Raw genomic sequence first — 21,509 nt, 5'->3', positions numbered from 1 at the left:
GAGGGAGAGAGGATCTCCAGCAGACTCCACACTGATTGTGGAGCCCAACGTGGGGCTCGATCTCACAACCCTGAGATCATGACCTGAGCCAAAACCAAGAGTCAGGCGCTTACCTGACTGAGCCACCCATGTGCCCCTGGGCATGGAAACTCTTAAGCTAAAGGAAGAACAAAGGGCAAGAAAGTATGAGCTGATAAAAACAGAAGGACTACTAAAAAAATGACCAGATCACATCACATGACAGCCTCCTTCACAACCCATAACAGTAGACTCTCTGGGACTACTCTCCATCCATCACAAAAGGAAAAATGGAGAGGTGGGGAGGTTGGAGACCATGGATGCAAATGTGCCTCAGACCCCTTAAATTCTCGTACGCTGGTTGCTGTGATTCTGTGCTAGAGCAGAAGCAGGTAAGTCAGGGCTATCTGGGAAACCGCTTGCTAGAAGTACCTTCCATTTTGGAAAGATGTGACCCAATAGACGTTGCCTCCAGGAAGAGTGCCTTCCAAACATTCTCACCCTGTCTTCCTTCATTTCCCAACCTCCTTCCCATGCTAAGTCCAGTTTGGGGGAACACAATACCCTCTCCAGCCTAGTGTCCCTGATGAAAAAGTTCCCCTCAAACTTTTCTCCCCTTTCACATATGGTCAAGTCTCTTCATTCCTGAGAGGTTTCCGTCTGCGAACACACACTTTATAGTTTGGCCTTCCTCAACGTTGCCTGACACATGAGCCAAAGCAGAGGCAGCCGAAGAGGAAAAAAAAAAGAAAATCCTAAGATCAGAGTCCACTCTCTGCCCTTTTGAGCTCCAGCAAGAGAGGGAGATGAAAGCCAAAAGCAATGGGGGTCAGGCTGCCCGGGACAGTTTCTTTATGCCTGACCTCCTGATGTGCTCACCAGATAAAACTCTCCTCCTTACAACCAGTCAGCGAGTGAGTACGGTTTATAGCTTACATCTGGGCAAGGTTGGCCATCGAGTCTGGGTGCCACTGTTTGAGAGTTGGGACAGTTTCCTGACACTGATCTCTGCTGGAGATAAGCTTTCCCTCCTGAGGTTGAAGCCTGGGATGATGCAAACTTCAGAGGCAATCAGTGAACATAATCAAAACCTCTCCACAACCAGAACCTGGCTTTCCACAGCCTTTCCACTGCTTTGATGAGAAGGTCTTTTTCTTTCCTACGATTCGTGCCATCAAACTGTGAATTATTTTTCTTAGCAGAGTAAATCATAATGGTCATTTTAATTCCAGAAAGATGTGAGAGGGCAAGCAGATACATTGAAACGATAAAGAAAGCTTTGTAAATTGTTTTTGAAGAAATGTATGAAAAATTATCAAGCTTTTGAATTGTCCCATCTTTTCCTAAACAAGATTTCACCCCCAGATTTCTACCCACCTGCTTTTCTCTTGTTTCTGCTTCTTCCAGACATTTTTTTAGTGTCTTCATTTCGCTGGTTACCACTTCCATCATGTTCCTGGCCCTCTCTTTATCCTCCTGAGCCTCGTGCTCTGTGGTATCCAGTTCTGGCTTGACAGACATTAGCTTTTTCTCAGCTTTCTCCTTCATCTTCTCAAGTTTGTCTCTGGACTTATTTAGGTCTTCAGTGGCTTTGGTCTGTTCCAAAGTTTTAATATACGAAGTCAAGAGAACGCTAATAATTTCTTTCGTATTTGTTTTGGACAATTGTATCAACAAGATAAACTAGAAGTCAATGAAATTCACTTAATAACTTTTTTATAAATAAAGAATGGAATCCATCCCAGTTATACAGACTTTGCTAAGCATACACGCTGGACAAACATGCCTTAAGGCAGTTACAGTTTATAAACATGTCAGAGTACCATTATTTGGAAAACCAATGAGACAAATGGTAGATAGCACAATTCTGGGGTTAAATATTAAAATAAAGTCTGCTGGTACCTACACACAGACTCTAATGAACTCCATAGGCAAAAGCAACTTGCACTTTGGGCCCTACAAAAGGGTCATCCCCAGCATAGAAACACTAGGAAGAGTAAAATATCTCCTCTGTTAGTGGTCTATGACAAGGGAGCCCAACTAAAATCCCCTTAGTAAGTCTTCACTACTGCCATAAGAAAAATCTAGAACAGCAATATTTCAGAAGAAATGCCTTCTGACTTGACCAATGAGTATGGGAGGCATGAGGTGCCCATAGCATTCCACTACAAAGAAGAGGAAAGGGGCGCCTGGGTGGCTCAGTCAGTTAAGCGTCTGCCTTCGGCTCAGGTCATGATCTCAGGATCGAGTCCCACATCGGGCTCCTGCTCAGTGGGGAGCCTGCTTCTCCCTCTCCCTCTGCTGCTTCCCCCTGCTTGTGCTGTCAAAAAAAAAAAAAAAGTCTCAAAGAAGAGGAAAGGGGTGGGGGTGCCTCTCTCTAGGAAGCAGTCCCAGGATCTTAAAGTCAACACAAAGAGCATTTTCTTTATTAGCTTAGTATTTAAAATTTTGCCAGATCTGCTTACAAAAAAGAATTTGAAATCAAAAACTAATGATGTAATGTATGGTGATTAACATAATAAAATAAAATTTAAAAAAAAAGTTTGAAATTCTGACAAATACTACAACATGGGTGAACTTTGGACATTACAACAAATAAGATAAGCCAGACACAAAAGGATAGATATTGCATAATTCCATTTATAGGAGGTACCCAAGATAGGCTAATTCATTATAGAATTCCATCCCCAAGGGAGGAATGGGGAGTTATTTAATGGGCACTGAGTTTCAGTTTAGGATGATAAAAAGCTCTGGAAATGGACGGTGGTGATGGTTGGCCAATACTGTGAACGTACTTAATGCCACTGAATTGTACACTTAAAAATGGCTCAAATGGTAACTTTTATGTTATGGATATTTTACCACATTAAAAAAAAAGAATTGGAGGTAGTTTTACATATTTGGCACAAAATTTTTAACACTGACCATTAAAAATAAATATGAACAAGCTACCATTTAACATCCTCGGGGATGGCTACAGTCAAAAAGAGAGACAGTCGCGGGCGCCTGGGTGGCTCAGTTGGTTAAGCGACTGCCTTCGGCTCAGGTCATGATCCTGGAGTCCCAGGATCGAGTCCCGCATCGGGCTCCCTGCTCAGTCTCCCTCTGACCCTCCCCCCTCTCATGCTCTCTCTCTCTCTCATTCTCTCTCTCAAATAAATAAATAAAATCTTTAAAAAAAAAAAAAAAGAGAGACAGTCGCAAGTGTTGACAAGGGTGTAGAGAAATTGGAACCCTCATGTGCTGCTGGTGGGAGGGCAAAATGGTGCAGCTATGAGAAACAGTTTTCCAGTTTTCAAAATGTTAAGCTCAGAGTTAACACATGAGCTAGCAATTCCACTTCTAGGTTTATATATTCCAGAGAATTGAAAACTTCTGTCACACAAAACCTGCCCACAAATGTTCACAGAAGGACTATTCATAATCACCAAAAAGTAACAACAACCCAAATATCCATCAACCAACGAGTAGATAAATGAAATGCTGTAGATCCATACAACGGAATGTTATTCACCAATAAGAAGGAATGAAGTACTGATACATGCTATGGATGAACATTGAAAAAACGTCTGCTAAGAGAAAAGCCAGTCATGAAAGACCACTTATTGTATTTTTCCATTCATATGAAAGATCTAAAAAAGGCCATGGACTGGTGGGAGGGGAGACTGGGGAGTAATTGCCAATGGGCTGTTTTTAGGGGTGATGAAAATGTTCTGAAATTAGATAACGGAAATTTGTTTTCCTCTACTATAACACAACCTCTGAAGAAATTTAGTTTCTTTTCCCACAGAGAGGAGGCCGATGGCAGCCATGCCTGGACAAGTTCAAAGCTTTGAACTGGCTCCATGCAGGAGAAAGGAAATCCTCGGGAAACTGACAGCTGCTGTGGGACTTGCCATCAAGAAGGCATAAAAACCACCACTGCAGGGCGCCTGGGTGGCTCAGTCGTTAAGCGTCTGCCTTCGGCTCAGGTCATGATCCCAGGGTCCTGGGATCGAGCCCCGCATCGGGCTCCCTGCTCAGCGGGAAGCCTGCTTCTCCCTCTCCCACTCCCCCTGCTTGTGTTCCTGCTCTCGCTATGTCTCTCTCTCTCTGTCAAAAAAATAAATAAAATCTTTAAAAAAAAAAAAAAAACCACCACTGCAGCTTGAGAAATCCGCGGGCGAGACAATGCCAACCACAGTTGAGGGAAGGAACCCGGAGTCAGTTTTTGAGCCAATGAAATGGCATTAGAAGACCCAGCACTTGAGCCAAGTTACTGCCACCCACTAAGTGCAGGTCTGCAGAGGCTGACCTTGCGGATCATTCATGTATTCCAGGTTATCAGAACCCATACTGGAAAATGAACAGTGTATTGGATTCAGCATAATAGAGTATTGCCTCAACGTTGCTTCCTGGGTGTGATGATGTGCAGGGGTCACATCAAACAATACTCTTGCTCTTAAGAGATACCTGGTATTTAGGGGTGACGTGTCACAATGCATGTAACTTATTCCCAAATGGTTCAGCAAAAAAGAAAACCTCCTGCCCTCATTAGGCAAAACAGAGCAATTGGTAAAAATGTTAAGTTATTATGTAAATCATTATGTGAAGAATAAAATACTGTCCATTATATTATTCTTGCAACTGTTCTCTAGATTTGAAATTTTTCAAAACAAAAAGTCGGGAAAGGGAACCATCCCACGCGTGATCAATACAACGTGCATCCTCTCCATAAACGTTTTTGAACATATATGTATACTTATTTATAAATTAGAAAAGCAGCTGCTCTGGGCGCCTGGGTGGCTCAGTTGGTTAAGCGACTGCCTTCGGCTCAGGTCATGATCCTGGAGTCCCGGGATCGAGTCCCGCATCGGACTCCCTGCTCAACAGGGAGTCTGCTTCTCCCTCTGACCCTCCCCCTTCTCATGCTCTCTCTCTCTCTCTCTCATTCTCTCTCTCAAATAAATAAATAAAATCTTAAAAAAAAAAAGAAAAAAGAAAAGCAGCTGCTCTAAATAATATAGTCTGTCGACTATCAAACATATTACAAACTGGGGGACATGACACGAATGAAGTGTTTATCAATTTTAAAACAAAGGTATCTCCTTTTAAAACAAAGAGATTCCCTTCATGCGCAAATTATCACATTGCTGCAGAGAGACTATGTGGCCAAGAGGGAATTTGCTGGGATTGGGATACTGAATTCAAAAGCTTATATGAAAGGATACTTTCAGCCTTTCTGCTCAGATTGGAAAAACATTTACAGTGGGCTATCTACCAAAAGTGACGGAACACAGCTTGGAGAGCTAGAAGTCCATAAATCAGGTCCTAATGAGAAGAATTCATAGCCAAAAATTTCTGAAAAATATGAGACTTTATCACAATCCTAAAGGCTGCCTCAATTCTTGCCATCGGGGAGCAAAGGAAAGTCATGGAGCTCTGAGCCAAGCCACCAGAACAGAACTAAAAGCGAGGGGATGACAGAGACCTTGGGGTCCTAAATCAAACCCAACAAACGAGATTCCTGGAAGTGGAGTATGCCTACGCTGGTTTCTTTCTTTTTTTTTTTTTTTAAGATTTTATTTATTTATTTGACAGAGAGAGACACAGCGAGAGAGGGAACACAAGCAGGGGGAGTGAGAGAGGGAGAAGCAGGCTTCCCCGCGGAGCAGGGAGCCCGATGCGGGGCTCGATCCCAGGACCCTGGGATCATGACCTGAGCCGAAGGCAGACGCTTAAGGACTGAGCCACCCAGGCGCCCCCTAAGCTGGTTTCTTAATCCTCCGGAAGGACCTTCCCGAATCCAGCCCAGAGTTCAGCAAGGGCCTGTGCTCCTAATGGTCTTCCAGTGGGGCAGAACTGGTCATCAACAAGACCGATGTCCCACCCAGACTCCAGCAGGGATAGAGAAGGCTCCGAGTGGCCTTTACGTCCAGGGAACACCCTATCTAGTGTCAGCCTCCTTGAGTGAAAAAAAGTCAAAATCTGGTAAATAATTTTCTCTCGTGTTAAAAGGGCCCAAGGCCCTGAAAGAGATGGTTATTGAACTTAAAATCTGATAGGTTGAATCCCACAGGGGATTTAAATTCTCTAACTGGAGGGCTTTTGAGAAGCCACATTGAAAATGCAACCCTGCAGGAGCTAGGCACTGCACGCAGGTGCCCTGAAGACAAAGTGGGAGAGTGTCCCTGTGGCCCAAATACATGCTGCGCCCCTCCTAAAGAGAACCACAAGGATTTCAGCAGAAGGAAACTGAAGCAGAAAACAGAGGAAGGTGTTCAACTTGGCAGTGTGAGCACACCTCCACCCCCATCATTCCACAGCCCAAGAAGTTCTTCCTTGTAGGTTATGCTTGGTGCACACACTCAAAGTAGGGAGAGCTCAAACTCAATCCCAATCTACTGTTGGAGATCCATTGAGCCCAAGATGGTAGGTTACAGAAATATATATAAAGAAAGGCTGCACTGACCGAGTTGGGGAAAGTTCTGGAGTGGAGAAGGAGCATGGGGAGCAGCTGTCTTGCATGGGAGATAATCAAGAGAGGTAGCAAGAGGGAGAGACCTTTGCTGCTGGCTAAAGAATGTTATTCCTTTTAAAGTTTACTTGAGAGACTACAATGAAGATAACAATGGCTTTTCACTAATTTTTGGTTATCTGACTACTGATTTGGGGGCACAGCTCCCTACTAAAACTGGGCCACAGAGTGGCCCAGAAGTGACGCTCCCTTCTTTCTTTTGTTCTTACTGCCCAGAATAGACCCATTTCTCAAGCTGACTTCATCTAAGGGAGGCCCAGGGACTAAGTTCTGGCCAATGGAGATACAAAGCATTGTACTGTTCCTGGAAAGTGGCCTGCAGGGTGTCCTCCCGCATTTCCTCCTCGCTGGTGGCTGGAATGAGGCCGGAGCCCCGGCAGCTAGCTTGTGTTAGGAAGCAGCATTGAGGATAAAAGCTATTACTAGAACAGTGAGGCAGGATTGCTGATGACCACAGAGCCATCCTGCTAAGCATGGCATGTCTTCTTTTCCGTGACAGAGGAATAAACATCTCTTATGTCTAAGCCACTGTTATTACAGGGGTGTTCCAATATATTTAGCTGAAACTAATCATGACCGACACAGGCTGAGAAGCAACTGGTGTTATAGGAGCTACACAAAGCATTTTCTGGATCCTCTGGAGTTCTTCCACATGATTTCAGTGCCTGCATTTGCATTTGTGCAAAGACCTACGTTTGTGCCAGCTAGTAGTGCTATTTAATTATTCTAGGTTAATGAGAAAAGAGGAAAGGTGGAGTTAGTACATAATACATAATAATGTGTTCGTGCCAAGGGGAGGCCAAACTGTGTCACAGTGTGTGTACAAACAACGTGTCTGCAGCATTCAGTTAAAGCACAGGGTGTCCTTAGGCGACATACACTACAGGTATGCCAGACTTCAGAAGAACCTGGGCCACAAGCAATCGATAGTATACCTTCTCATGAACGGCGACTGTAGTGAAATAACATAATCTAGCACACTGAATTAATATCGTTAATATTTTCAATTCGACTTTTACACCTCATTTCGCTTTCTCGATTGGTCTGAATTTTACGATGGTAAAAATGTAGCAAGACTGGGGCACCTGTGTGGCTCAGTCAGTTGGGCTGACTGTGGGTTTTGGCTCCGGTCATCATCTCAGGATCGTGAGATCAAGCCTCCGTCAGGCTCTGTGCTCAGTGGGGACTGTGCTTGAGATTCTCTCCCCCTCCCTTTCCTCCCCCTCTGCCTCCCCACCCCCAACTCATGTGCTCTCTCTCTCTCTAAAATAAATAAATAAAATTTTTTAAATGATGAAAAAAATCTGTTGACCACTTTTTAAAAAATGTAGCAAGATTAAGAAATTTTTATACAGTGTTAAGTTTGTATATATGAAAGCAATGTTATACTAAAATTATTTTGACTCAACACAGGGAGGGTAATCTATAAAAGAATATTTTTCTTTCCAAAAGAGATTTTCTACAGTAATCATGTTTGCCTGCCAACTTAAAATTTAATAGTTATCTGGAAAGGTCTACACTTTCCTGGTTGAGAATTCAGGGGGAAATGTAGTGCAAGAGTCTTAAAAAGGGAGACTGGGATAACCTAGGAGTCAAGGTCTTCAAGCATGGTTTTGCAACAGACAGAGAAATGCGCATAAAAACTCCACACAAATGCTCCTAACAGCCTTGCTCAGAATAGCCAAAAAGTGAAAACAATCATAATTCCATCAAATGCTGAATGCATAAACAATGTGTGGTATATCCAAACGATGGAATATTATTAGGCATAAAAAGGAATTGCGATGGTTAATATTATGCGTCACCTGGGTTGGCCCACAGAACCCAGATATTTGGTGAAACATGGGTATTTCTGTGAGGGTGTCCTGTGGAGAGATTAACATTTAAGTTAGTGGACTTTCAGTAAAAGTAGATTTCCCTTCCATAGCGTGGGTGGGCTTCATCCAGTCCGTGGAAGGCCTGAAGAGAACAAAAGTGACGCTCCCTGAGCAAGAGGGAATTCTACCAGAATCCAACCTTTAGACTAGAACTGCAACATCAGGTCATCCCGCCAGCCAAGCCTGCAGATTTTGAACTTGCCAAATTCCATAATCACATGAGCCAATTTCTTAAAATCAATCAGTCTCCCTGTAGCCCTCCCTCTCTCTCCTCCTCCCTCCATGATATAATATATATGAAATATATATGTGCACAACATGGATGAACCCTGAAAACAGACGAAGTGAAAGAAGCCAAAGGCAAAAGGCCACATATTATACGATTCCGTTTATATGAAATGCCTAGAGGAGGAAAATCCGTAAGACAGAAAATAAATTAGTGGTTTCCAGACGTTGGGGAAGGGGAAAATAGGGAGTAACTGGGATAGGTATGGGATTTTTTTGGGGGGGGGGTCCTGGAAATGTTTTAGAATTAGGAAGTGGTGATGCCTGCACAACCCCCCCAATGTATTAAAAACAGTGAACTGTGGGGGCGGCTCAGTCGGCTAAGCGTCTGCCTTCCACTCGGGTCGTGATCCCAGGACCCTGGGATCGAGCTCCGCGTCGGGCTCCCGGCTCAGAGGGGAGTCTGCTTCTCCCTCTCCTTCTGCCCCTCCCCCTGCCTGTGCTCTTTTTCTCTCAAATAAATAAATAAATAAATAAACTCTTAAGAAAAAAGCCGGTGAACTGTACACTTTAAAAGGCTGAATTTTAGGGGCGCCTGGGTGGCTCAGTCGTTAAGCGTCTGCCTTCGGCTCAGGTCGTGATCCCAGGGTCCTGGGATCGAGCTCCGCATTGGGCTCCTTGCTTGGTGGGAAGCCTGCTTCTCCCTCTCTCACTCCCCCTGCTTGTGTCCCCTCTCTCGCTGTGCCCCTCTCTGTCAAATAAATAAATAAAAATCTTTAAAAAAAAAAAAAAGGCTGAATTTTATGGCCTGAATTTTTTAAGGCAAAGTAACGTAGTTCAAATTAGTATCTTTTATATCGACCTTCCATAAATGGTGAAATTAATTCTTAATTTAATAAGTGTAGTGGGCTGAACTGTGTCCCTCTCCCCCCCAAAAAATAAATACATATCCACCCAGAACCTCAGAATGTGACCTTACTTGGAATAAGGGCCTTTGCAGGTATCATTAAGGTTAAGGATCTCACGATGAGATCATCCGGGAATAGGGTGGCCCCTAAAAGCAATGGTGGGTGTCCTTACAAGAAACAGAGAAGGAGGGACACACGAGGCGACAGTCACCTAAGGGTGGCAGCAGAGAAGAATCCCGCAGGTGCAAGCAGCAAGCAGAAGCCCAGAGAGAGGATGGAGCGGATGGGCCCTCATTCCCCAAAAGGAATCAACCTTGCCAACACTTTGCTGTCAGGCTCCTGGCGTCCAAAATTATGAGAGAAAAATTTCTATCGTATTAAGCCACCCAATTCGTGATCACTGGTTATGGCAGCCATAGAAAATGATAAAAAGGTCATCTTAGCTAACATTCAGAAATGTTATCTGATGAATAATAAAGTCAGTACAGGGATGAGCACAGGCAATGTACAAAGATAAATAGTTGATATCATTAGTCTGTCTTAGACACTAATATGTCTCCAACAAAAAAATAAAAAGTCATTTGTAGCTAAAATCTCTGAAATTCATGAAGTTAGCATTCACTCTGTTAGTAAGTTAGAGAGATCTCTGTGCTCTAGTGGAAGGCAGACTTAGCATCCCATGTCCGTGGTGAAGGGCCTGAGTCATTCCTGAGTCAGTCAAATCCCACCTCTCCTATACCTTTCCTATAACCTTAGCTAGTAAAAAAAGTGGATCTCTTTACGCAAAATAAAGCTCTCCCCCCATGTTTCTGTTTCTTTTTAGTCTCTTCCCTGATGATTTCACTCTCCCGTCTGAAAGTCTGCAATGGCTCCCCAGGACCCAGAAGACAAGTCCAAGCATCTTAGGAGACACACAAGGCCCTGGGTGATCTGGCCCCTGTCCGCTGCCCAGCTTCTCCCGCCACCGCCCCCTGACTCTGGACATCAGCATGGTGTCAGCAACAGCTGACCAAGCTTTTGTCCACCTGCTGATTGCATCTGGTTATCACTGGGATCATCCCCTTCTTCAGTCTATTCGTCTATACTTCAGTTTCTCCCATTCCACGTCCACAATTTTTCCCATATCCACATATAACCTATGGTCATCATTTTTTTTCTTTAACTCAACCATCTTTTGAACTTACCTGAATTTATTTCTATGAAAAGGAATTTTGTATGATTTCAGTAGAATTTGCCACAACTGGAAGATAACAATAAAGCAAACACTGTACAATGACCATGAGGAGCCCTGAGTCAGTATGGAACAGTTGATCACTATATTATACACCTGAAACTAATATAACTGTGTGTTAATTATACTAGCATTAAAATTTTTTTAAAAAGAAGAAAAAAAACCCCACTGTACAATGAAAACAAAACAGTACAACTAGGTACTATTGCTTGTACTCAGCCCTGAGCTTAAGGTTTATTCTTTATTTAAAATGTAGACTAGTATATGTTCTAGGGGCATAAAGACGTAATAACCTCTAATTAAGATTTTCTCCTTGATAGTGAAGGAATTGGAAGAAAAATTAAAGGGAACCCATTTTTCACCTTATGATTGAACATTAGTGACCTGTCATGCAGCACCTAGTATTTTATGTGTCCCAAGAGCTATGTGCCCCACACCTGAAAATGTTGCTTTCCCCCATGGACACTAGAAGAAGAAACTGGTAAACCTGAAATTATCACCAGAACGACCCGTTGCATAATCACGTCGCCCAAAGAGCAAAACCTAATTACAAGAATCAGGCTTGCTTGTGAAAGGTTAAGTGGAAAGACCACTTACAGACAATTATCATCATCTAGGCGAAATACGATGCAGATGTGAGGCAGATATTGTTGCGACCAAATGGGAACATACTCCTCAGATACAGGGCTCAATTTCCACCAGCTGTTTTCCCCCTTCTGCTACAGAAAGCGTGGGCTCCTCTCTCCCCAGCACCATCTCCAGCTTATAGGGCTGTCTTGGCTAAGGGTCCCAGCACTACTCTCAATACATGTAGCCTGGAAGACGCCCTCCTCAGACCCACACCCCCAAGGTGCCACTCACCAGGAGCTGGCCCACTTCCAAAGCCACCCTTTCTCCACTCTCACCCAGCAGGTGCTGGACCCTGTTCCCGGGCGTCGCCGATGGGGAATCCCCTGTCCATCATCACCTCGTTGGCTGCTAGACTGTGAGCTGCCATGCTCCATGCAGGCCAACGTTACTCAGGCTCCGGAGGCATGTGGTAAGTCTAAAGGCTCCTCCAGCCCCACAGTACAAACTGCCACCCTCGGCAGTGATAAAATTAGCTACAATGGCAACTAATATTTGTACCCGGCTTTATAGTATATTCATTCACCATAGTATTCTATTTTAGCTGTACGGTATCTGGCCACATGCGGAGAGCTAGCTGGGACCTGCCAGTTAATGTCCCTGAGTCCTGACAGCCCTTCGTCGGGCCCAGCCCAGGTCATTCGGAGACGGGAGCTCAGTTCTTAGAAACTGGCAAAAGCAAGGCAGGCCTCCACTATCAGGGGAAGCAAGGGGCTTTGAGATGATAAGGGGATGGGCGGGGTATAAAGAGCACAGCTGCAACCCAATTATGGAGAAGAGATGCTCAGCCTCGGAAGCCATGTAGATTTCACAATGAGGTTAGCAGTGAAATAAACAGCAAGGTTGAGTCAACCCTGACTTTTTAAATTAAGCTTCTTAATTTCTCCCAAGGACAGAAAAGTACACTATATGAGAAGGGGGAAATTTGTTGGTAGGGACCAGATGTCCCCAGCCGCAGGGTGGAGGGAACGAGGGAAAAGAAGCCATGCAACTCACACGGTACCTTCCAACACCACCGCACCTTGTTTCCGAAACACAGTGTGGTCTTATTAGGAAATGCTCCCTCAGGTCCTTCCTCTGGGATGCCATCACGCATCATCAGGCCTCCCCAATGTCCCCCCCACTTAGTCATCCTTAGCAATCACCCAGACTACTCCATGTCATTCTCTTCTCCTCTTCTTCTCCAGCTCGGTGTATGAAAATCCCCAGTGCTATTTACCCTTCCTTCCTATCACAGATTTCTTTGAGGAATTTGAACTATTCCATTGACACATGCTTACAATGAAACATGTCCCTTTCTTTATGACCGAATTTACTTCCCTGTTTTGAAATCCGAGTTCACTTTATTTATCATATTGCCTATTTATCACTGCCTACTTAACACCAATTATGGGAATTATTCTCATCTCTCCTCCCACATGAGGAAGCCAATGAATAGAACTGATTCTTCCCAAGTCCAAGGCTATAATAGTAGTCAAGTAGTAAATAATAGTAGTAAAGACATAATAACTTCTAATTAAAATTTTCTCCTTGACAATGGGAAGAATTGGAAGAAAAAACTAAAGGGAACCCATTTTTCACTTCAGGACTGAATATTATATAATGCCCGGTCACGCACCACCTAGAAACACTTTGTATCCACCACAGGACATTTGAAAACCTGGCTTTACATCACAGATGCTGCCTCAGCACCCCGGCAGCCCCTTCCGACCAGGGTGGGAGCAGTGGCTTGTGGACCCCCACCCCAACACCCCCCCAAAGATCAGTCTCAAGGTGTGAGGGGGTGTGCAAGATACCTACCTCGATATTTGCTCCCCAGTTTTTGCACCCCATCAGATGCTTTCCCTTGTTTCCTGCTTTCCTTATTTTTAAATATGTTCCCTCCCCTGGCCTGTGTCTGCCCTTTTTCTCCTCGAGGGAAATAAGCCTCAACTCAGAAGGGCTTCAGGGGAAAAGAGCTAATGACTCAGAAGAAAAAAATACAATAGGAAATATTTCCTAAAATACTGTCCCCACCATACATATTTAAGTGCTAGCTTAATGCCAGGCTCCTTTTCCCTCTTGGTCTGTTTCCAGATTCAGAAACATTCCAGAAGTCCAGTCCAGAGCGCTCATCTGCAAAGAGCCAGGACATTATTCACATCTGTATTCACAATACGCATATCTGCCAGAAGTGGTATGTGCCTCTGAAGTCACATACCCGTTCCAGGGGGCACACATACAGGACATTTAAAGATTCTGATTAAATTTGTTTAAGTTGTCATTCCTTTCTTCTCTGTCGTGATTAGAAGTGGAACACTTCAAATCCAGGAAGCACACTGCCCTGATCTGAGTACCTTCCTCCCTTCCGGGGATAAGGCATCTCACAGAGCTCATGAAACACTGTTTCCTGCCTGACTCTTCTCAGTGAAGGGCTGTGCTCATTTGCTCACTTCTTCCTAAGCAGATTCCCACGTGATAGCTCCCTACGTGATCCCAAATACCACAGTCACCCACACTTGGAAGAAATGCTTATATTTTCTCTACGTCACATCACCCCTTTTCTTTTTTTCTTTGAATTCCAGGATAGTTCATATACGGTGTTCTAGTCCTTCCACGTGTACAATATAGGGACTCTACACTTCCACATCCTACTCAGTGCTCATCACGGGAAGTGGCCTCTTCATCCCCTCCACCTACATCACCCTTTTTTGATGGAATTTTCACGCAGCAGCCATGGCTTGGGTTCAACTATCGAGGAGACTCTACAATGATCTAATATGCTGATTTGTGTAGCTTTTGCATTTCCCCCACAACTCTAGAAAACCAGAGGAAGCTTTTGTCCCTGTTTCTCTTCTTCTGTGTCTGTTGTGAGACTTCCGCTCTTTCACATAAACTAAAGGGGTAACTTGCAAAAAGCAACAAGGGAACCAAGCTGAGCACTTGCCTGCAGCTCAGCCAGCTTGGCTTTGAGCTCTGTGTTCGCTTCTCGACACACACTCAGCTCCTTCTGCAGCCTCTCCACCCTCTTCTGCAACTTTCTTAGGGTGAGATTGGCCTCGTCCCTCTCCACAGCCAAGGCCGAGCGCACCTGCTTCTCCTCCTCCAGCTGGGCGATTTTCTGCCGCAGGAGGCCCATATGTAGTTCTTTGCTCTCCAGCCTTTCTTTCTGAGTCCTGAGCTGATTTGATACAAACAGGGATTTTTTTAAAAAATAATCACTGAACAGTCAGTAAATATAAATGAATCACTCGGATCATGTTGATCTTTATCTACACTTCAATAAGACTAATTTGTAAACCACTAAAAAAGGTTATTGGATTCCTTTTCCCGATTACATGTTTTATTCCTATTTTTCCAAGAATTAATTCTGTAGCTGCAAAGGATGAGACAAAAGAGCCACAGAAGACACAGAGAGAAGTAGGCTTTCAACATCTGATTCCCTCCCACAGTATGTACAGCATAATAGACACATAAAATTACTTTTAAAACTACTAAAATGGACTTATCAAGATCAGAATAGGGTAGAGGGACAAAATCCTCTCCACCACCCCATGGCAACTATACTTACACTGATCTTTTCTAAAGGAAGCCAGAGTGCAGGTTAGTACCAAAAACCTAGACTGGCTAATTTCAATCCCTTAGAACCAGACTGAGCAACACCAAACATGAGAGTTGATCTATTTTTAAAGTAAGCTATACCAGGGAGAGTTTAGAGAAATCTTTGCTTACATGTTTAAAATCTTTAAAATAGAAGGGACATCAAGAAGGTTTTAGTTCAGGTGCCTGGGTGGCTCAGTTGGTTAAGCAACTGCCTTCGGCTCAGGTCATGATCCTGGAGTCCCGGGATCGAGTCCCGCATCGGGCTCCCTGCTCGGCGGGGAGTCTGCTTCTCCCTCTGACCCTCCCGACCCTCCCCCCTCTCATGTGCTCTCTCTCTCAGTCTCGCTCTCTCAAATAAATAAATAAAACCTTTAAAAAAAAAAAAAAGAAGGTTTTAGTTCATTGGTATCTTTATTATACGCCTGGTCTATACCATCCACAAACCAAGCAGAGAACAAGTTCTTCAAACAGCACTTATCACTCACAGTCAAACTTGATGAAGGAAATTATGGTGGTTTTTAAAAAAAGATTATGGACTCTAAGGGGGGAAAAAAAATCCTCGTAGGCTTCAAATGTCACATTTAGTGAGTGGAATATTAAGTACAGAACCCTCCTTCATCTGTTGCGAACACTGGGCATTGGAATCGTGTAGAATTCTAGAACGTTAGAGCTGAAGACTGTCGCATTTTCCCTAATTATATACTCCACATTTGTAAAGTGTTCAGAGATGTGAAGGGCAGACTGAAACGCAGGCTTGTCTAACTATGACAGCATGGTCCATACCCAGATCCATCTTTAACAAAGCCCTTTTCATGTTTCTCTAGCCAAATTCCCTTCCTTGAGCTTTTTCACATCAAATTCCACTCTACTGCAAAATTACACTGGTAAGTTCTGTACACTGGTAATTTTAATAATTATACAATACCTAAGAAGGAATGGTGTTGGATAAAGAGGAAGAAATCCATTATCTGAGGAGAACTCAAAGAACTATAGCTCAATTCAATGTCTCTGATGGTAATAGGGTTATCTGCTTTTTTTTAAATAAAATATTCCTAAAAATCCAGTAAATGGAGAAAAGGTCAAATGTGAATAGACTACAGTCTATAAGCCAAGAGTTTAAACATATATTTTATTAAAAATGAACAACCTCATGAGGAAGATGTTATCCCCATCTAAAATATGAGGAAACAGAGACAGAGAGGTATGTAATTTGTCCAAGGTCACAGAGCTTCGTGGAACCAAACTGGGATCCCAGATGTGACTCATTACACAGCCTATACGCTATAATTCCACCACAGAATTTTCTCCTAAGAACTATTACAAGAACACATCTGTGTTTTGCTCTTTCTTTCACCAATGCCAATAATTATATAACTAATCATTATATTTTTATCCTTTTCATCCACTCATTCATTTATTTCGTCTAAACTGTTTCTCTTCTTTTGAGTGAGTGGAAAATTAGCTCTTCTCGCTTTACTATCCAATGCAAGAGAGTTTATTCAGGGGTGCCTGGGTGGCTCAGTTGGTTAAGCATCTGCCTTCAGCTCAGGTCATGACCCCAGGGTCCTGGGATCGAGCCCTGCGTCGGGCTCCCTGCTCCACGGGGAAGCCTGCTTCTCCCTCTCCCACTGCCCCTGCTTGTGTTCCCTCTTTCGCTGTGTCTCTCTCTGTCAAATAAATAAATAAAATCTTTTTTAAAAAAAGAGAGAGAGTTTATCCAGTTGGAGACTGCTACGTTTCCCAGTTCTCCTCATCTCTCTTAAGAATAAACAGTGAGTTTCTTTGCGAGGCAAGTGGCTACGCAGAATAAAGACTACAGTTTCCAGCTTGCCTTGCAGCTAGTTTCAGCCATCAGAATCGTGGGATATAAATACAAGTTTACATAGAAAACTCTGGAAGCCTCCATCAAAAGACAGCTCACACATGCTCTTTTGCATCCCTCTTCTTCATCCCTTTCTTCTCCAAAATCTGTCTGGAACACAGACATGATGATTCTAGGTACAATTTTGAACCACCAGGATGTGGACCACCCTAGGGATGGGAGATTAATGAGCTGAAATCAGCTGGGCTCCTTGAAAACTTTACAGAGCAGACTTGCCACACTCACCCTGAGCCGCCCCTCCAGAAATTTATGTGAGGTGGGGGGGCCACTTCTAGTCATTTAAGTCACTTTTATTTGGGGTCTCTATTATTCAGAGTCACACATAACCTTAGGTGATATACTTACCATCCCTCAGACTTGAAACAGAGACTCAAATTCTAAATACATATTTGTATGTTTCCTAACTACAGTGGTAAATAGGAAAGAGGAGTACATTATTTTTCTATATTTAAGTCTCTCCGCAATTCCTTCTCTCAAGCAAGTTTCAATATCCCCTACCTTTCTCTGTAAATTGTGGGCAATAGTCTTGTTTTCAATGACTGCGTTGCTCTCGAGACGGACCAGCTGCTCCGTGCGAGCTAAAACTACATCCAGACGCATGTCAAAGCCAAGTTCAGCAGCCATCTGGTCCAATTTCATTTTCTCTGAGAGCTGATCCAGAAATTTAAGATACTAAACCCAAGAACAAAAATTAAAATGAGACACAAAAACAAAATTATCAGGTGATCTCACAGTATCCCAAGTTTACAGATAGGTCTCATTAAACCCAGTCTGTAGCCCAGCCCAGGACCCCAGTGCCTGGTAATGAATTCCTGAACCACCCTGCCAGTTCCATGTCCTGCTTCTTGTCCAAATTCACTTGACTCTCCTGGTCAGTGATCTTGATGTTCAACCTAACATTAGACACTCTTCGTCACCCCACCATCGGACAAATCTGGCACCATCCTGACTACATCCGCATGTCTCTGTTTTGGCTACTTGCTGCTACCATGGTGCCCCTTCCAGGTTAATCCAACCCCTGGAATCTACCCACTCACAAAACTTCCATGGCAATTTTTCCCACCTAAGTGGGCCCTGGCCTCAAATGTAAAAAAAAAAAACAAAACATGACAACAGTTACCACTCCAGTCACTCCAAAATCAAAGCTCTCTCCATACAAACACACTTGGACAATGTTTTTGCTTTTTAAGTTAAAATCCTATACAAAAAACATGTCTTTAAGAGTTTTTAATGTATCATACTTTAAGGAATAACACTGTAAAATAGAGCTGTATCAAGGAAGTAAAGGTTCATATTTGAACAGGTTAGCATCACAAAACTGTTCTAGGATCTTCCTCCACTTGATTTCCTTTTTCTTTCTTCCAAGTTTTCATTTAAATTCTAGTTCGTTAACATATAGTATAATATTGGTTTCAGGAGTAGAATTTAGTGATTCATCACTTACATACAACACTCAGTGCTCATCATAAGAGGTGTCCTCCCTAATACCCATCACCCATCTAGCCCATCCCCCGCCCACCTCCCCTCCAGGAACCCTCAGCTTGTTCTCTATAATTAAGAGTCTGTTTTATGGTTTGCCTCTCTTTTTTTCCCCTTAATGTTCATTTGTTTTATTTTTTTTTTAAGATTTTATTTATTTATTTATTTGACAGAGAGAAACACAGTGAGAGAGGGAACACAAGCAGGGGGAGTAGGAGAGGGAGAAGCAGGCTTCCTGCTGAGCAGGGAGGCCGATGCAGGGCTCGATGCCAGGACCCTGGGATCATGACCTGAGTCGAAGGCAGACGCTTAACAACTGAGCCACCCAGGCGCCCCTCATTTGTTTTATTTCTTAAATTCCACATATGAGTGAAATCATTTGGTATTTGTCTTTCTCTGACTGACTTATTTCACTTAGCATAATACACTCTAGTTCTATCCGTGTTGTTGCAAATGACAAGATTTCATTCTTTTTTATGGCTGAGTAATATTCCATAACACACACACACACACACACACCACATCTTCTTTATCCATTCATCAGTCAACGTACATTTGGGCTCTTTCCATAATTGGGCTATTGTTAATAATGCTGCTATAAACATTGGGGTGCATGTATCCCTTTGAATCAGTATTTTTTGTATCCTCCATTTGATTTCTGTGGTTTCTGGCCATGCCAGCCAGAGTAAGGCTTCCTAAGTGCTTGCTGGATGAGTGAACCAATCAATGAGTTTTCTGCATCCTCACTTCACGATTTGGGTTCTCTCTTTGAAACTAGCCTCACCTTGCAGTAAGTCCTCATCTATCTGGCATCTCTGAGGCAATTATATGTTTAAATAAGTATAATTCCCTGATGACTGAATCATGCCAGTGTGAAGCCCAGAACTATCTATACTCTCAGTCATCAAGATGAAATTGTGAGTATTTCCAAATTTTGCTGAATGGCATATCTAAAATTTAATCTCTTCTTTGGGAGGCACAGTCATGGCAAAATACTGCTTATTGGCTGGGTTACAAGACCATGGGTTACTGTGTTGTGCTATAAGACCATAGGTTGCTTTTGTTCTCACATCATCAATTTGTCACTTCTTTTGTTTTTGTTTTTTTTTGAAGATTTTATTTATTTGACAGAGAGAGACACAGACACAGCGAGAGGAAAGCAGGGGGAGTGGGAGAGGGAGAAGCAGGCTTCCCGCTGAGCAGGGAGCCCGATGCAGGGCTCGATCCCAGGACCCCAGGACCATGACCTGAGCTGAAGGCAGAAGCTTAACAACTGAGCCACCCAGGTGTCCATCAGTTTGTCACTTCTTAAAGCTGTATCAGCTCTCCCCTTGGAATTACTCATTTCTTTTTTTTTTTTTTTTTTGAGAGAGAGTGTGTACATGAGTGAGGCGGAGGGGCAGAGAGAAAGAGAAAAACCTAAGCAGGCTCCACGCCCAGTGCGGAGCCCAACATGGGGCTCCAACTCATGACCCTGAGATCATGACCTGAGCTGAAATCAAGAGTTGGACGCTTAATAGACTGGGCCACCCAGGCGCCCCTGGAATTACTCATTTCTAACATTTGTGAATGAAAGGAAAATAACTGCTATTGTTTGTTTTGTAAATAAAATAGAATCAGTACCTTTCACGTGGAGGTATAAGGCCTCTCTTGCTATGTCTACAGGTGACCCATCCACTTAGCATGCAAAGATCTATAACAGGCATAAAGGGATAAAGACAGGACCAAGCCAACACCCCACAGAACAAGTGCACATTTCAAGGATCTTGGCTATGCCTCAGAAAGCGAGGGTTACTCGAAGGATTTACCGTACAGCTTGTTTCTTTGAGTCACAGATTAGCCTAGATATCTTCTATTCAGTGTGAACCTCAATTACCTATATCTAAATCTCAACTCTGTACAACTTAGCTTTTCTAGTTTACACGCCCATCCCCCTCACTAGGATGTGCATGTTGTAGGCGGTTATCTACAGAACAGTCTACCAGGATGGAATCTATTTACATAATTCGCTTTCATAACTGAGAGTTCTTTTGGCACAGTCTCAACGAAAATTAATGAATCATTACAACGAAAAAAAAAAAGGGAAGAGACAATCTACCTAAAATTTTTGCCTTTTACTATGTTTCTTCATAATTTAAATACTATTTATTTAACTCTTCCCTAAGTGCTGGAGAAACCCAGAAAAAAAGAAAATAAAAATATCCCCTGGCCTCAAGAATCTTGGAGTTGACTGGAGAAGATGAATTAAAAACTGAAGAAAGGGGCGGGGGGGGGCGGCGCACCTGGGTGGCTCAGTCAGGTAAGTGTCCAACTCTTGGTTTCAGCTTAGGTGGTGATCTCAGGTCATGAGATCGAGTCCCACAACGGGCTCGATGCTGACTCTCTCTCCCTCTCCCTCTGCCCCTCCCCCATGCACACACGCTCTCTCTCAAATAAATGAATAAATCTTAAAAAAAAAAAAAACCTGCAGATAATAAACCTAAGTGCTGTGACAGACATGGACACGTGTTGCACGAAGGAAAACTAAGCCTCTAAGGGACTCCCAGAGGAAGTGACTATTGGAGCCAAGTCTTCAAGGGACAGCTACTACCAGGTGAAGGAGTTAAGGAGAACATTCTCTCAGAGAGAACAGCAATGTACAATATGGGATGCTAAGGGGGCTCTCTCTCTCTCTCTTTTTTTTTTTTTTGCCAGGTAAGTGTTTTTTTTACAAATTTGAACATGGATATCTTTGGATTCAATCCCCCCACACCCTTGCAGGGCCCTGTTGGTCCGCAGACGCCTTGAGTTTGCCACCGTGGGCTAGAGAGATGGCAGGGTAATGGGAAGCCTGGAGGGGGGGACCTGGCCAGGTCACAGAATGCTCAGCTATGGTGAGAAGGAATCTGTAGCTGAGCCTGAGGGCCATAGAGAGCCCCTGCCCAGTTTTAAGATGGAGAAAGGTAAGACTAGACATGCCTCTTATTAAGACCTCCCCGGCACAGTGGGGAGCTGTCAGGTTGCTTCTGGAGTCCATGCAAATGACCATAATGCTCTGAAGTCAAAGCACTGCCACTAAATACAGAGTGGGGGGCAGAGGGTATTTGAGATACCTTAAGGAGATGGAATCTATAGTGTTTAGGAATTGCTTAAAAAGAGGGAAGCACTGGGGCATCTAAGTGGC

At 43.5% G+C, this 21,509-nt stretch overlaps 2 protein-coding genes across 2 annotated transcripts in view; both read right to left on the bottom strand.

Annotated features, from left to right (window-relative positions):
* Window positions 1–21,509, bottom strand: part of CCDC170 (coiled-coil domain containing 170) — a 66,316-nt gene that overhangs the window by 10,973 nt on the left and 33,834 nt on the right. The window contains exons 7-9 of the mRNA XM_081829153.1: window positions 17,366–17,539; window positions 14,330–14,563; window positions 1,396–1,632 (exon numbers count right to left, since the gene is read on the bottom strand). Of these exons, the coding sequence (XP_081685279.1) occupies window positions 1,396–1,632; window positions 14,330–14,563; window positions 17,366–17,539 (645 nt within the window). The remainder of the gene's footprint in view (window positions 1–1,395; window positions 1,633–14,329; window positions 14,564–17,365; window positions 17,540–21,509) is intronic.
* The window catches only part of LOC102735769 (monofunctional C1-tetrahydrofolate synthase, mitochondrial), a 560,423-nt gene continuing 559,012 nt past the window's right edge, over window positions 20,099–21,509 (bottom strand). Inside the window, exon 8 of the mRNA XM_081829156.1 lies at window positions 20,099–20,565. Coding sequence (XP_081685282.1) covers window positions 20,488–20,565 — 78 coding nt within the window. The 3' untranslated portion in view covers window positions 20,099–20,487. The remainder of the gene's footprint in view (window positions 20,566–21,509) is intronic.

Source organism: Leptonychotes weddellii, chromosome 8, assembly GCF_054177405.1.
Source record: "Leptonychotes weddellii isolate Sample4059 chromosome 8, ASM5417740v2, whole genome shotgun sequence".
NCBI lineage: Eukaryota > Metazoa > Chordata > Mammalia > Carnivora > Phocidae > Leptonychotes > Leptonychotes weddellii.
This window is presented reverse-complemented; position numbering and strand designations above follow the sequence as displayed.